This window comes from Podarcis pityusensis, assembly GCF_964106645.2.
Source record: "Podarcis pityusensis genome assembly, chromosome: 10".
Taxonomy (NCBI): domain Eukaryota; kingdom Metazoa; phylum Chordata; class Lepidosauria; order Squamata; family Lacertidae; genus Podarcis; species Podarcis pityusensis.
The window spans coordinates 38,193,952-38,209,350 of NC_138035.1; the positions used below are offsets into that span (position 1 = coordinate 38,193,952).

Here is a 15,399-nt window from a genome sequence, read left to right on the forward strand (position 1 = left end):
GTTTACCTTCCCGCTGGAGAGCGGTCCCTATTTATCTACTTGCACTTTGGGGTGCTTTCGAACTGCTAGGTTGGCAGGAGCTGGGACCGAACAACGGGAGCTCACCCCGTCGCAGGGATTCGAACCGCCGACCTTTCGATCAGCAAGTCCTAGGCACTGTGGTTTAACCCACAGCGCCACCCGCGTCCCTCAGAGGGACATAAGCATATTCAAATGTGTGCAGGGTTGCAGTCAATACTTTCAAATGTAGCTACACAAGTTCTGCATGGAGGATTTAGACTAGCCACACTGTATGGCAGAAACCTATTTTATTGCAGCACTAGAAGCAGGAAATTCTGAATCAACTCCAATGACAAATTCATTTTATTATACAAGTTTTACTGGACTGGAGACCAGAAACAATGGCAGAAACAATAAGAAGGTCCCAGATGCAGAGACTGCCCTAGCATTCCAACAGCTTCCTTGACTGAAGTGGTGGAAGTGGTCTCAAGTGTGATGTTAGATAACCTAAGGTTTTATCTCACAGCAACAACCTTGACCTGTGCAGGTGGACTATTAAGATGTTCTACCCCTGGAGACTTACGGAATCTGATGGATTCTTGAATGTTCTGAGAGTTTCCAGTAGCTAGAATCTTTCTTGTAACTTGAACCCATTGGTTTGAGTCCTGGCCTCCAGACCAAGAGAAAACAAGCTTGCTCCATCTTGCATGTGACAGCCTTTTAAGTATTTGAAGATGTCTATTATATCTCCTCTCAGTCTCATCTCCAGGCTAAACATACCCAACTCCCTCAAGCATTTCTCATAAGGCTTGGTTTCCAGACCCGTGATCATCTTGGTCACCCTCATTTTGTTAGTATGGGCCCAGTTCTCCACTCTGTTAAGATCATACTGAATCCTGATTATAACAATTCTTCTGTGACATTAACTACCCCTCCCAGTTTGGTATCATCTGCAAAACTGATGAGTATCCCCTCAATTCCTTCATCCAAGTCAATTATAAAGATGTTGAAAAACAACAGGCCCAGATACTTTGAAACCGCTAATGTCACATCAGACTTACCTGTTACTTGGGTCTCCCCCCCCCCCCTTTTGAAGATGGGGACATTTGCCTTCCTCCAGTCTGCAGGGACATTACTTGTTCTCCAAGAATTCTCAAAGATCCACAAGCTCCTTTGGTACCCTTGGGTGCAGCCCATCAGGCCCTGGAAATTTGAATTCGTGTAAAGTAGCTAGGTGTTCCCTTACCACCTCTTCGCCTATCTTGGGCTGCATCTCCCTCCTTCCTCATGCTTGCCCATAAAATGTTAGCATAAGAATACAGTGGTACCTCAGGTTACATACGCTTCAGGTTACATACTCCGCTAACCCAGAAATAGTGCTTCAGGTAAAGAACTTTGCTTCAGGTTGAGAACAGAAATCGTGCTCCGGTGGCACGGCAGCAGCAGGAGGCCCCAGTAGCTAAAGTGGTGCTTCAGGTTAAGAACAGTTTCAGGTTAAGTACGGACCTCCGGAACGAATTGAGTACTTAACCCAAGGTACCACTGTACAATAGGTCAAGCAGTAAAATATAATACAAACTCATCTTTCTTAATAGTAGGAATCCCATTGAGTGTAATGTTGCAGGAGTATACTCATATCCCGGTGCTCTGGGGTACAGCAATATGTTGCATTGGGGAAGAAAGAGGTGCCACAGTTTCTAAAGGTGAAGACACCTGGAGAAGGACCATCAATAGCACCTCAATGTACAGGCAGGTTTGGCTGGTGAAAGATGGTCCTTCAAGTACTCAGGGAGCATAGTATCCAAAGGAGACATAGAGCTGAGACCAAATATATAAATGTGTGGTACTGAGTGCAGCTTTCCTGCCCTTGATGCTTCTAACATCAGAGCAGGGTTAGGGAACCTGTGGCCCTTCACATGTTGTTGGACTCCAACTCCCATGCAACTCCAACGCCCCAGCAAACATGGCCAGTGGTCACGGGTGGTGGGAGCTGAAGTCTAGTAACCAATGGAGGGGCACAGTTTTCTTACCCCTGGTTATCCAGTGCTCACTGAAATTTCTGTGTGCCAAACAGAGACATCAATTTCACAAAATTATATATTAAGCATTCTTTCGATGCGATTCCTGCATTGTATGGGTTTGGGTTTTGGTCCCTTCCAACTTTACGATTCTATGATTTCTATGATTCAGACAACCATATATTCTACTATTTGTCTAGATTGCCAATTGACATAGGTATTTCTGCTAAATGAATAGAAATTACAGAGACACTTGCAGACATTTGGTTATCTACCTTATAATTTAATCAGGATCAACTTTTTACATTGTGAACAATGCAACCAGGTCCTTGTGCAAATTATGAAACAGATTTATGTCAAGATTGATATACCAGCCTGGTTAAATTATACAGCCAAAAGAAACATAATTCTTAAGCACTTGCATAGAATCACAAAAACATTATGGAATCACTATGGTAAAGAAACAGCAAGAATATGTTTAAAATGACCATTATAGATCATGCTAAATAAAGCTGGAAATGTATTAACAGCAGCCAAGTTAACATGCTCTTTTTGTGTACAATAATGAATGACTATAGCAGATTGTCAAAATTACTGGTGTTATACACAGACTCATTATGAAACATCAATTAGAAACCGAACTCGGCTGCCACAGAGCTGACTGCTGCAGCCTCCAGTTAGTACAGGGCAGAGTGCTCCTTCCTGGATCAGGTGCAACAAACAAGGCAACTCAGAATTATAAAATACCAGACTGGTATCACTAGTGATGTTTCAAATATGAAACAAAATCCAACAGACACATCATACGAGGAAAGTGTGTGTGTGTGTGTGTGTGTGTGTGTGTGTGTGATGTCACAGGTTATTAGATGCAGGATATTTGTTGATAGGTACAGCTTCCAATCCAAGACTGCAATACCTCAGGGACTGCCTCTTCCCATATAAACCGACCTGGACCCTGCATTCATCATCTGAGACCCTTGTTCATGAGCCTCATCCATGAGAGGTCCGGGGGGAGGCAACTGAGAGTGGGCCTTTTCTGCAGTGGCTCCATTTGTGGAATGCTCTCCTCAGAGAGACTTGCCTGGCACCTTCATTACATTTCTTTAAGTGCCAGGCAAAAATGTTTCTCTATAAACAGGCCTCTGGCTGATTAACATTCTATGACCTTTTAAATTGGGGTGGTGGTGAAAGGGGGGATTATTGGTTTGTTTTTGTTTATGTATTTTGTGTTCTCATTTTGTACTTTTATGCTGTGAACTGTCCTGTAATTTTAGGATGAAGGGTGATAAAAAAATTAAATAAGTTCAGCCATAAATCCAATCCAACTAAGTGATTGCTGGCAAGTCTCTGAAGCTCAAACACCAGAAAAAAGGTAGGATGCAAATTCCACTAATAACAATATTATTGCAGACCCATGCACAGCGAACCCAAGGCATTAAGGAAAGTGAACAAACTGGACAAGAAAACACTCTGGTATTTTAAACTGGTCACAATTTTATCAATTCCAGATGGAGGTGGGATTTGACTTAAGCATTGGGTGTATATCCCTCTCAGCCTCCTGGTGTAGGGCTGAGGCATGACAGGGTCGAGCCTAGGATTAATGGGCTATCCACAAGATGCAGACCTACACAGATGGCCCTCCCAGGCTGCTGAAGGCAGCTCTATGGACCATCAGCCAAATGCCTTGGCTTTTGGACAGAGACTTCCATCTAGACCAGGCCTAGGCAAACTCGGCTCTCCAGGTGTTTTGGGACTACAATTCCCATCATCCCTGACCACTGGTCCTGTTAGCTAGGGATCATGGAAGTTGTCATCCCAAAACATCTGGAGGGCTGAGTTCGCCTAGGCCTGATCTAGACCTCTCTAACGGGGTACCCTGTGAACACGCCTTTTCTGAGGTTGGGGTGACACACCACTTCACCCCCCACCTGCTGCTAGACTAGGATTCCCTCTGCCAAAGTTGTGACTATTGCTATCAGGAAGGCAAAACCTGCAAAGGGAGCCAATCTGTTTGAAGACAAATTCCTTCTGGGCTCCAAATACAGCAGGATGGGGGCTGCTTGAGCCTGGTGGGGCAGTGCCTCATTCACCCTAATGGACCCGCCTTCAAAGATGCCTCTTTGTCACTTGTATGTTGCATCCAGAAGTGTACTCCCTCTGAATCATTTAGCAGTTGTGGCTAAATGTGTGGAACTTCTGTTGGCAGACCTCTGGTAGAAGAGGTAGGAAGAGCTTAAGGATGGTGGACACAAATAAGTTATGGTGCTTTAACTGATTCAATGGGATCTGGAGGAGGAGGAGGAGAAACAGAGGGTGAAGAAAGAGCTGTGCGTGAAGGGAGAGCCTTTCTCCATCCTTAGGACCCCCTGGGAAACTCAATAAATCTTCTGTACCTGGAACAGAGTGTGGAGAATGCAGCTGAGGGGGACACAGCTGTTGGCAGCCTCAGGAAGTACCATCTACCTTAGGCCTGCCCATAAAAAACAAGTAGAGTGAGATACTAGGGTGATATTTGCTGTTTCCATGAACTCCTTGTTGTGAGACTTTTGTGGATGTACATTTTATAGGTAATTGTATTTTTTTAATATTTTGTTTAAGCTGTCTGTTGTTGCTTCAGTTTTTTGTACCCTGCTTAGAGATATTTTTAATAATTAAGTGGTGATGATGATGATGATGATGATGTAGAATCCACACTTTTAATACCCGCTGCCTCTGTTTCTAGTGTATGATGGATACATTTTTTTAGAACTCTCAAGTCCCAGACTCTGTAAAAGAGCCTCGTGGCTTCATTTTCCTCTAAATAATCCATCTGCTAGATACAAGTACTAGACAAACCCATAAAAGCACAAATTCAAACCAGATTTGGTATTTCATTTAGAATAACAATGAATAATTTTTCCCCCAGAAAGCTGGTCAATATCACAGCCAAATTGATAAAACAATAGCTAAACAATAGCTAAAGTTTCTATACAACTGTGTTTCTAATTTATTTTTCATTCCTGCCTGTTGATGTTACCCTTCAAATTGGTAGTAGAGGAGTTGTAGCTCAATGGTAGAGCACATGTTTGGCATGCAAAGGTCCCTGGTTGAATCCTGGCATCTCTAGGTTGTAGTTTTTTAAAGCAAATCTCAAATAGGATGGCAGGAAAATCACCTACTGAGTGAGACCTAATTCAGTGTAAGGAAAAGTTACTTAAGCTACTTTTTCTCTAGCAAAGCAGATGTACTAAAAATAAAATACTATGCTTAATGGTGTTTAATGTGATACTAATGGCAAAAGAGGCAGTAAAATATCTTATTTTTTGTACGTCATGGTTCTCAAAACAGTTCCGGGAGCCACAAACACCCAGTGCACTGCTGCTGCCAGTCACAAAGAGCAAAGAAGAGTATTTTATCATGGTCATTTACATCCTTCCAAAAGCACTGTGACAGGAAGTGAAAAAAATAGCCCTGGTAAAGTCATTCCCTGGTTGGAAAATAAAGCTGTCTGTCACAGAATTACACCCCACCCACTCTACCTCGCATTTTCACTTTATGGATAACACAGAGTCAAATGTGGGAGCTACATCAAAGTATCAACCTGAGGAAGGACCCTAAAAATGAAAACCTTTCCAAATCTCCAAAGCAGTTCCAGCTGCTTTGGTTCAGACCACTTCAGATTAAACTTGTTTGGATGTGCTCCAAATACATCTGAAGTGGTAGCATTCACCTCCAATTCTTTCCTTGACTGAGTTCTTTTGTAGAAGTTTGGGCATATTGATTGGTTGTCCTTGGAACATTCTGCTCTGCTGCTTCCTTCTAATAAATGCTTTTATTTAGTTTTTCTAATCTAACAACACAAAAAAATGTGCATGTCGCAGTCAGTTTCTGATACATATGTTATTAAGGCATCCCATATTTCTACAGAAAAGGGGTTTTTTCCCCCTTACATGATGACCCTAATCTAGATTGGCTGAGCTAGGCAGAGACCTCCAAGTATCCAGCCTGGGGAGGATGAAGCCAGCCCGAACTACCAGGAGTCGCACTGGGATCCGGGGGGCTGCACATGATCACATAGAAGGCACCCCCATTTGATGTGGGGAGCGGTCATTTGTTAACAATAGTCTGCTTATTAGAAATGTTTATATAGCACTAAATGAATGTATATTTGTCCGGAATGTGTAGCTATCACAATACATAACATCTTAGGTGTCTGTACATATTCTGCAAACTTCCATTGTTTTTTTCCATTGTGACTTCACACTTAGACTGCAACGCTGCATCCTCCCTCAAGAATATGCCCAGAGGCTCAAACTAGAGTGTTCCTTATTAATAAAGATGAGGGTATGTAAAATAGACAATTGACAAACCTGTGTTAAATGAACCAATAGAGGTCAAACCAGACATGACAGTAAAAGTGTATTTGCATTTATGTGCAAATTTTAAAAATGCAAACAGAACCCATTGTTGAGAGGATGCATCACAGCATGTGTGAAGTGAGAATTTAACTGTTTCCTCCCCTGCTGCAGCTATGAGAAAGATCACTATTCCGAAACCGTATTTCTATTAGGAGGAAAGTCCCTTTAAGCACCTATGGGGAATTTCATGCCAACGCAATAAAAGCTTCAGAGTAGCTATTTTATTCAAGACCAAAACAAGAAAGGGTTAAAAAATTCCCTCCGTACATGCTACAATTTTGACAGTGATCACACACTACCACCTAGTAGCTATTTGCATTTAAAATGAAGAAGTAGTGCATGTTAAATTCAAATATGCATTTTAGGAAGTGGTTGCAGGTCAGTGGAAGAGATCATGGCTTTGCATGTAGAAAGCCCCCGGTTCAGTTTGTGGCATCTCCACATAGGGCTGGGGAAGATTCTTGTCTGAAACTCTCTTTACCCCTGCCAATCAGTGTAGGCAATACTGAGCTAGATGGGCCAACAGATATATGGCACTTCCTGTGTTCCTAATGTCACATTTATTCTGGCTCTTACTCTGCATCCTTGCAAAAGCTTGCACAATTCCTTGGTGCAAATATGAATGTTTCTCTATACAGTGCATGCAAGGCACCATATTATGATCACATTTTGCGTTTGATTTTTTAAAAAAGTTCAACATTAGTCAACAGTATGATGCAGCAGCAAAAAACACACACACCCTAATACTATTCTAATGCATCAACAGAAGTATAGTGTCCAGATCAAGGGAAATAATAGCACCACTCTACTCTGCTTTGGTCAGGCCACACCTGAAGTACTGTGTCCAGTTCTGGGTGCCACAATTTAAGAAGGATATTGACAAGCTGGAACCTGTGCAGAGGAGGGTGAGCAAGATGATCAAGGTTCCGGAGACCCTAAGTAAAGGTTGGATGGCATTCTGTCATGGGTGCTTTAGTCTAGATTTCTGCATTGCAGGGGGTTGGACTAGAGGACCCTTAGGATCCCCTTTCAACTCTACAATTCTATGATTCTCTGATTAAATTGAATACAAGAAAGATTACTGAATACAAGACAGATTAGGCATAGTTTAACCCCACTAGAATCCATGGAACTTGTCTGTTTAAAGATGCACAAACATTCTACAAGTTCTAATGGGAACAATCAAGTCCCAACACCCTCACCTGGGAAATTAAATCACACAGTAGGTACGGAATTCAAGTAAGCATGTTCCTGATTGTAGAATTAAGCACACTTTCCATGGATCACATTGAAAGTGTTTCTATGACACCTGTCATTGGCTTTCTTCCTTTATCACTACTATTTTGAGGAATGAAGAACTCAATGCTATAAAACATTGTAATTATATGTTTTATTAAACCAAAACGCCACAGAGTTAGAACTAAAACTGTTTTGCATTACAGCACTTAGATACCAATGGAGGGATTGACCCAACATGCCCCAGCACTGAAAACCCTAAGCAAGAATGTTTCCTCCCCAGGGCCCTCCCCGCCCCACTATCAAAATTGGGTTGGGGGCGAGTGGGATTAAGAGAACCCCCAGAATAACATGCAGTGGGTAGAGAGGGGTAGTAAGCTGCTAGACTTGTACAGGCAGAACACTTGTACTAGCCCAACACTGAATTCCACCCCAAGTCCTACTAATTAAGCAGAAACACATTTTGCTGTCAATATTTCACAGTTTCTTTAAAAAAAAATTGTTTTGCAAATGACAAGTAGTCAGGTTGTTAGATTGGTAATGTTTTTGTCTTAAAATCTGCCTGTGGTTATTGGCCAACAGTAGAGAGAAACATGCGCCCTTGCAAGTGGCAGGTGGAGGTTGGGTGAGTACCATGCTAGTGCTACTGATATTTGTGGCTTGTGCCCCAACAGAACACTACAGGCAAGTTGTTGCACATCAGTAACGGCATAGAGGCACCATTCCAATAACTACCTCCTAGCCCACTTTAGTAGTTGCATCAGCCAATTTCAAAGCAAAAAGATTCTTCAAATCTGGAGACCACTTTATGTTTTGTTTTATTATTATTTTTAGTATCATGTGGGATACATATGCTTCTCACTGCAAAACTCTTTATGCTTAAAACTAATTAGCATAAAAATTAGATCAGGTGGCAGAAAGTCAGTTCCATTTCTGGAAAGTTATTCAAAAATAACATATGCAGAATAAGCATCAAATTATATCAAACTATTCTAAGAGTATCAAAGAATTTCTTAGCAAATAATCTTACTTACTTTTCCTAATCAAGAATCATATCTTTAAAAACATTCCTGCATCTGTTTTTGATCATAATCAAATAAAAGGTTTCCGCAGGAACAGATGGCACAGTTTTAATGCTTTGTTCCCTAATTAAGATGAAAATGATTTATTAACATTTTATTATATATGTAGTAATGATTCCTTTTGCCCAGGCTATTCATTCTTTTAAAACTTGAGTTTAACATCTCTGGGAATGACCTTAAGGGCTGCAACTGTTTGATGTGAAAGCCAGGATTTCCTGTACTTTAGCATGAAGGTGCTGAGGTGCATAGCTATTTTAAGGGTTAACAATTGTAGTCATTGATGCGTATATATTAGGCTGTATTCATAAAACACTGCGTGTTGCCTGAGTCAACCTCTTACAGTCTAACCGCAGTGACCAATAGGAAGAACAGAAGAGAATCCAAGAAAGCTGAGGTAAGCTAGATTCTCAAGCATTGTCAAATTAGAAACAACAGAATGTTAGGTGTCTTGGGTAATGTGTCTGGGGATTACTGCTGTGTATTTAGGGTTTTATGCTACAAATTTACAAGAGCTCAGACTTCAAATAATGTTAAAAGGAAACAAAGACTTTTGTACTTAAATGATTTCCAACAGCCACCAGAAATCATCACCTAACCTGTACAAGGTAAAATATTTCAGTTACTCATTATAACAATGTTGGTATATATTTCTTGTAAGAGAAAGATGTCAGAGACATTGTGCTAAATCCAGTATGACATTCTCTGTAAATAATTTAGTTTCTCTCACTTGCTCTTCTTTCTATTTTATTACTTCAGGCAGTATTCTGCTATTTTGTGGACAGCAGTTTCAAAGCCTGTTAGCTCTTTTCAGCTGTTGAACTTTAGAGAAGGAGCCGTTTAAAAAACAACAACCAAAACCCATGTAAGGCATTGGTTTTCCCTTTGATTTAGTGATCCTTATGACTTATGATTTTCTTTAATACTTCCCCCCCCAAAAAAACCACCCCCCTCAAAAAAAAAACACCCCAACCTTTCTGCACCAGTGTATCCAGCTTATTTTCTTTCTTTCTTTTGAAATGTTATATATACTTACTTTTAGAAAACCAAGACAGACATAAAAATTTGAGATGCATTGTTGCTGTATAATTACTACTGCATCGTAGTAACTTGGCTTGCATGTTAGATTTTTTTAATGTATAGCTATGGAAAATGTTAGTTTTAATGTGAACAATTTAAAAAAAGAACTCGACAAAGAAATCTGAATACGTGGCCAAGCAATAAAAGTGAAGTTCTAGGGAGAATTTGTTTCCTAAGTAATTTACATTTTAAAGAGGAAAGCCAATAATTTGGGGCACAGGGGAACGATTGAAGAAGAGGAGTAGATTTTCAAACACAGCTCTCTAGACTTCTAGGGAACATACCCAGCAAGCAGCTGTTAAAATATTCTTTGATCTTTTTCTTGTGTGTGATGAGAACCAGGCCTAGAAAATCAGATCCATATGCCTTCTCATCTAGGAGTACAAAAGAAGATGTGAGTTTCTTCATGGAGGACCAAACTAGGACTGGATAGCAGTCAATAAAGGCAATTATGTCAGTTACTGTATGCCACCTCTGTTTTGGGTGATGTTTTGGGTGATTTTTGCACATGAAATATTCTCCCTAGTTTGGAAAAAGGCAAGTTTTTAAATGTTACTGAAATTCAGTAAAAGAAGCAAGAAGCAAGATAAGCAAACATGAACTGAATGTCTGCACACTTACCGTATCTGGAAAAGGAATGATATCCAGATTGAAACATACTATACTTAGAGTCATAGCTTGTAGTTCCCCCTGTATTTAAGATACGACCCCTCTTTTTTCTCTTGAAAAAAGTTGTGACACCATGCAAGACAGCATTTCACCCTTATAAAGGAATGCACATTGTTGCTTTCAGAAAAAGATACTGTGGAGATGTATACTTTCTTATAACTATTTTCCCCTTTTCTCCAAGGTTAACTATGAATGTGCAATTGTATTCCAGACTATTGGTAGTCTTCTTTGCCAATACCGTGTGGACTCGTAATATCAGGCCAATGTATGATCAGCCTGATACATATGACTGGTCCTTCTACAGCTTTGAGTGTCCACAAGAATGCTTCTGCCCTCCTAGTTTCCCAAATGCCTTATACTGTGATAGCAAGGAACTTAAAGAAATTCCAGCCATCCCAGCAAGAATCTGGTATCTCTACCTCCAAAACAATCTCATTGAAACAGTTACAGGGAAATCTTTTGTGAATGCCACACAACTAAAATGGATAAATCTGAACAACAACAAAATTACCAGCAATGGAATTGAAAAGGGTGTATTTGGCAACTTGAAAAATCTGCTCTACTTATTTCTTGAGAATAATGAGTTAGAAGAAGTGCCTGCTCCATTGCCATTGAGTTTAGAGCAGCTGCGTTTGGCAAGAAACAAAATCACTACAATCCCCGCAGGGGTCTTCAACAATATGGAAAACCTCACTGCGCTAGATCTACATCAAAACAAACTGTTGGACAGTACTCTCTCAAGTGACACCTTCCAAGGACTTAACAGCCTCATGCTACTCAACATCGCTCAAAATTCACTTACAAAAATGCCACCAACCCCTCCAGCTAATGTAATACAGCTGTTTTTGGACAATAATTCCATTGAAGCAATACCAGAAAATTATTTTGATGCAACGCTCAAACTGATTTTCCTTCGACTGAACAACAATAAGTTAACCGATAAAGGTCTACCATCCAAAATATTTAACATTTCATCTCTTCTTGACCTTCAGCTATCTTACAATGAACTCACCAAAATCCCATCTATCAATGTTCACCTCGAGCACCTTTATCTTGACAACAACAGGATCGACAGTAAGTGCATATCAGCAATCTCAGACAGAAGTTTTTCCACAGAAATACCCCTCCCCCACACTCCTCCCATTTATAGCACAAATGTTGCAATGCTGTGCACACATGCCCATGCACACACACATGCATTCACAAGTCCAAAAGTGTATAGGTATTAGAAGCAACAAGAAACCAGACCAGCTCTGGTTTAATGAGAACCTATTGTATTTCAGAAATACAAGTTCTGTACATTTGATCTAAACTGTAAATTCCACTGGCTAGCAACTAAGCCCTATTTTGTCTAACCTCAGTTTTTGAACATAATCCATTCCGGAGGTCTGCTTGACTTCCAAAATGTTTGAAAACCGAGGACCAAAGGTCTGTCAGCAAATTCAATGGGGAAACTTGAGAAATGCGCCTCGGAAGCCATTCGACTTCCAAGGCGTGTTCGAAAATGGAAGCATTCACTTCTGGACTTTTGGCATTCAGCATTCATATTTGTGATCACATATAATGGGATGAGGATCAAGTACAAGGAACATAGGGTCAGCTCCCACAAAACAAATTCTGGCACATGGTTAGAGATCCAAAGTAAAATGTAGATGGGTCTTATTAACTGGAGGAGCGCACAGAATGCTCTGTTCACCTAAGACAATATTGCAGACTCTGTGGCCCATAGCTTAACTTCATGTGGCTATGGAAGCCCACAGGCAGAGGAGGAGGAGGAGGAGGAGGAGGAGGAGGATTGAGCTGGGGGAACAGCCAAAGTGATGGATTCACACAATAATGATTTATAATTCACACTAGATTGCCGCAGAAGGAATATACATGTTAACAGAAGAATGGTCCCCATCCCTGACCTAAGGTACACAGATATTTTGTGTGCTGGCAGATCCCTTACCATTAAGCAAACCATCCAAGCATGATACCGGGCCAACAAAGATCAGCTTAATGCAAACCAGACTGCAATTGCATCACAAGAATAAAACAGAAACAATTAGTGCATACCATAAGCTGCTGAGCCTAACCACAAATCACACATCGAGTCACATTATCACACACATGCATGATAGCACAACAGAATTAGGCATTGCTTCCAAAAACAATTTACCCATTTTACAGATGGGAAACACTAAGAGCTTCTAGTTCAAAGAACAATCACGCTAGAAAATTCAAATCCCAGGCAAATCAAAATTACTAGACACCACTCCTCACAAGGAGTGAAGAAGATACTGCCAAGTTTTAAGAGGGAACATGCAGCCTCATCACCTGGTGACTGCTGAGCAGCAGCCACTTTTAATTTGCTCTGTTACCTTTCTCATCTTCCATGATAAAAAAATAGAAGGAAACAAATGCTGAACTGTGATTCCTCTGGCTTCCCAACAAGTCCTGAGTTTTTTGTGGGGAGGGAAGACAATGACTCCCAAGCACTTTTCTTATGCTCTTGTTTTTTTTTGTTTTGTTTTAGGTATTAATGGAACCCAAATATGTCCAGTTCCTATCCCAGGGGATCATGTCTATGAGAGGAACTTACCACGACTCCGCTATCTCCGCCTGGATGGCAATGAAATCAAACCTCCAATTCCATTTGACCTCATGTTATGCTTCCGACTTCTTCATGCTGTTGTTATTTAAGGACAGCTTAGTGTTACCATTATTGCGTTAGTAAACAGGTTTTGCTGGCATTAAACTTGTTAGAACTTCCAGGTGTTTTTCGATCAATTATACTGTCCCCCCATGGAGTTTGGTTTTTAATTGTTAGTGTTTCATCACTTCTTTTTCTTTCTCAAAAATACTCTCTTGGTACAGCCAACCTGTCCCAATTATTTTAAATGTCACTCTATTAAGACGATGCTTTTGCTACTCAAATGTATTATCTAGCTGTGGGTTCCATAAAAGTTTTGGCATTCTTCTTCTACACATTCCATACATATTGGCCTGCAGATTCAGGTGTAGTACATTTCACATATTAAGCAAAAGTAGAATATATAATTGCTTATTTTGTTATCTTTTTTTAAAAAAAGAGCATTGCTGTAGATGCCAGATAGCATGTTTAATGATAAAAATAAGTAGCAGAAATCTCTTTCCCACCCTCTTCATTCACGGAAATTGCTATATTGAATACATTAACAGCTGAAACACTGCTTCATTTTGTTAAAATGGGGCCAAATATCTCTCTTTACAAAAATGAACATGTAAAATCGTACAGTTCAGAAGCTCCATATGCATGGAGCATGGCTTTCCACCAGCAGTGATGTTTACACATGTACTTTCTTACTTGTACTATTCCCTCATGATATACCAGCAGAATTGCCAGTAAATTCCACCTGTAAGAAATTTCAAGGTATACCTTAGCAAACCATCTAAGGAATTTTGAGGGAAGAGTTATAAGAAGATGAATGCAAGTTATGTACATCCCTAAAACACTAACATTGCTACAAACACATTTCATTTATCATTGCACATGAACAGCAGAAGCAGCCTTAGGTATCTGTTTATTGAAAAAGTGCACAAAGATATCTGCAAAAAATGCTTTTGTTAGGAGAAAGGCACATGAACTGTGTTCAAATTTTTGTGCAGGCTTTATTTAATCAAATGTAAACTGGCATAGAAATGGAGCAAACTGAACTTAAAATTGGAAAAATGAGAAAGGAACTGAAATTGACAAATCTGTTCATCTCTACTTGGTGAATGTTATCTTTACCTTCCGAAAAAGTAGATTTGCATGCTAAATTATACATAACTAGAGCCACAGTAGCCATAGTAATTTATTTTTAGTCAAACAACTTTACATGATGATGATGATGATGATGATGTTAATAAAGAAATGTGACTCACTAATTAGTTTTTGTCATATATTTAGTTTTGAACACTTGACCATGTTCCTTTCTCTCCAATTGCAAATTTTACATGTTTCCTAGCCCTACGCTGAGAAGCCAATCATCGTCCTGTCCAAGATTATTGGGCTATAACAGAAGCAACTGATGACCTTGCCACCCAAAGTCAATCCTGCACTAGATAATAAGATAAGTGCAGATATACATAATGACCCAAGCCCAAGCTTTTTGTGTTGGGGAGGGGAATAAGAGAATACATAAAAGCATAAGGTTTTCCAGTCGGCGAACTTATACCATGCTGTTGCCTATGAAAGTCTTAGTTAGTCTGCCTTTAAGTTGCCACAGTAAACCAATATTCCCATCTGTTTGGAATTGCCCATATATAAAATATGCTGATAAGCACTATTAAGAATCTGTGTCAGAAATATAGAAAATGTTTGCTATATGACTGTATGCAAGAAATGGAAACTATAATGCATAAGACCAATTCAAGGCAACACCGACAGTTCCTGGGGGTTTTTTTTGGGGGGGGGGGTTGCAGTACTGTCTATGTGAACTCCATGGTATTCTTGAAAGTCCAACAGAAAAGAATTGAGGATGGAGCACAGCAAGGTTTATCAGTTTTGCAACTTTTTTAAACAATAACAGCTGTGTCTAAAGAATCTGTTGATGAGGAATGGTCATTCAAAGGTGCAAAAGAACTACAACTCAAGTATAAATGAATGTCTAACAAAGTAAATTACAAATGGCACATCACAAGGTACAACTTCACGTAATTAATGCATCCCTTGAACTTGTATTAAAAATATTCATAGCAGTTGTAAAAAAGGACACACATCTCTAGGATCATACCCATCTGTCCTTTTTATGTACCACATGCAAGAAATTTCTACTCAACCAACTGTGTAGCTGGAAAGAATTAAATCATCTATCACTGGCAAGTCTAAAGGAAAAGTTTGCAAGAGCTATGTTTTATATAACAAAGAGTCTCATATTTCATGGCTGAAGGAGAAAAAGTAACTGCTAAAGGAAA

The 15,399-nt window shown here is 39.9% G+C and overlaps 1 protein-coding gene and 1 long non-coding RNA gene across 11 annotated transcripts in view; one reads left to right on the forward strand and one right to left on the reverse strand.

Moving 5' to 3' along the window:
* Positions 1-15,399, reverse strand: part of LOC308457564 — a 206,725-nt gene that overhangs the window by 187,298 nt on the left and 4,028 nt on the right. The gene's annotated exons all lie outside the window — the stretch shown is intronic.
* Positions 8,971-14,370, forward strand: KERA (keratocan). 2 transcript variants are annotated; one of them, XM_080972104.1, is made up of 3 exons: positions 8,971-9,127; positions 10,661-11,553; positions 12,998-14,370. In XM_080972104.1, exons 2-3 carry the CDS (start codon positions 10,668-10,670, stop codon positions 13,162-13,164), a joined length of 1,053 nt encoding a protein of 350 aa, XP_080828230.1. In that variant the 5' UTR covers positions 8,971-9,127; positions 10,661-10,667; the 3' UTR covers positions 13,165-14,370. The 2 variants fall into 2 exon arrangements, with proteins under 2 accessions (XP_080828230.1, XP_080828231.1); XM_080972105.1 differs by lacking the exon at positions 8,971-9,127 and adding an exon at positions 9,164-9,338.

Excerpts from the sequence above, each read along its gene's own strand:
- KERA (XM_080972104.1), top strand. The coding sequence starts at position 10,668 with ATGAATGTGCAATTGTATTCCAGACTATTGGTAGTCTTCTTTGCCAAT. Across the intron at positions 11,554-12,997 it reads TGACAACAACAGGATCGACA|GTATTAATGGAACCCAAATA; the intron begins GTAAGTGCATAT and ends GTTTTGTTTTAG.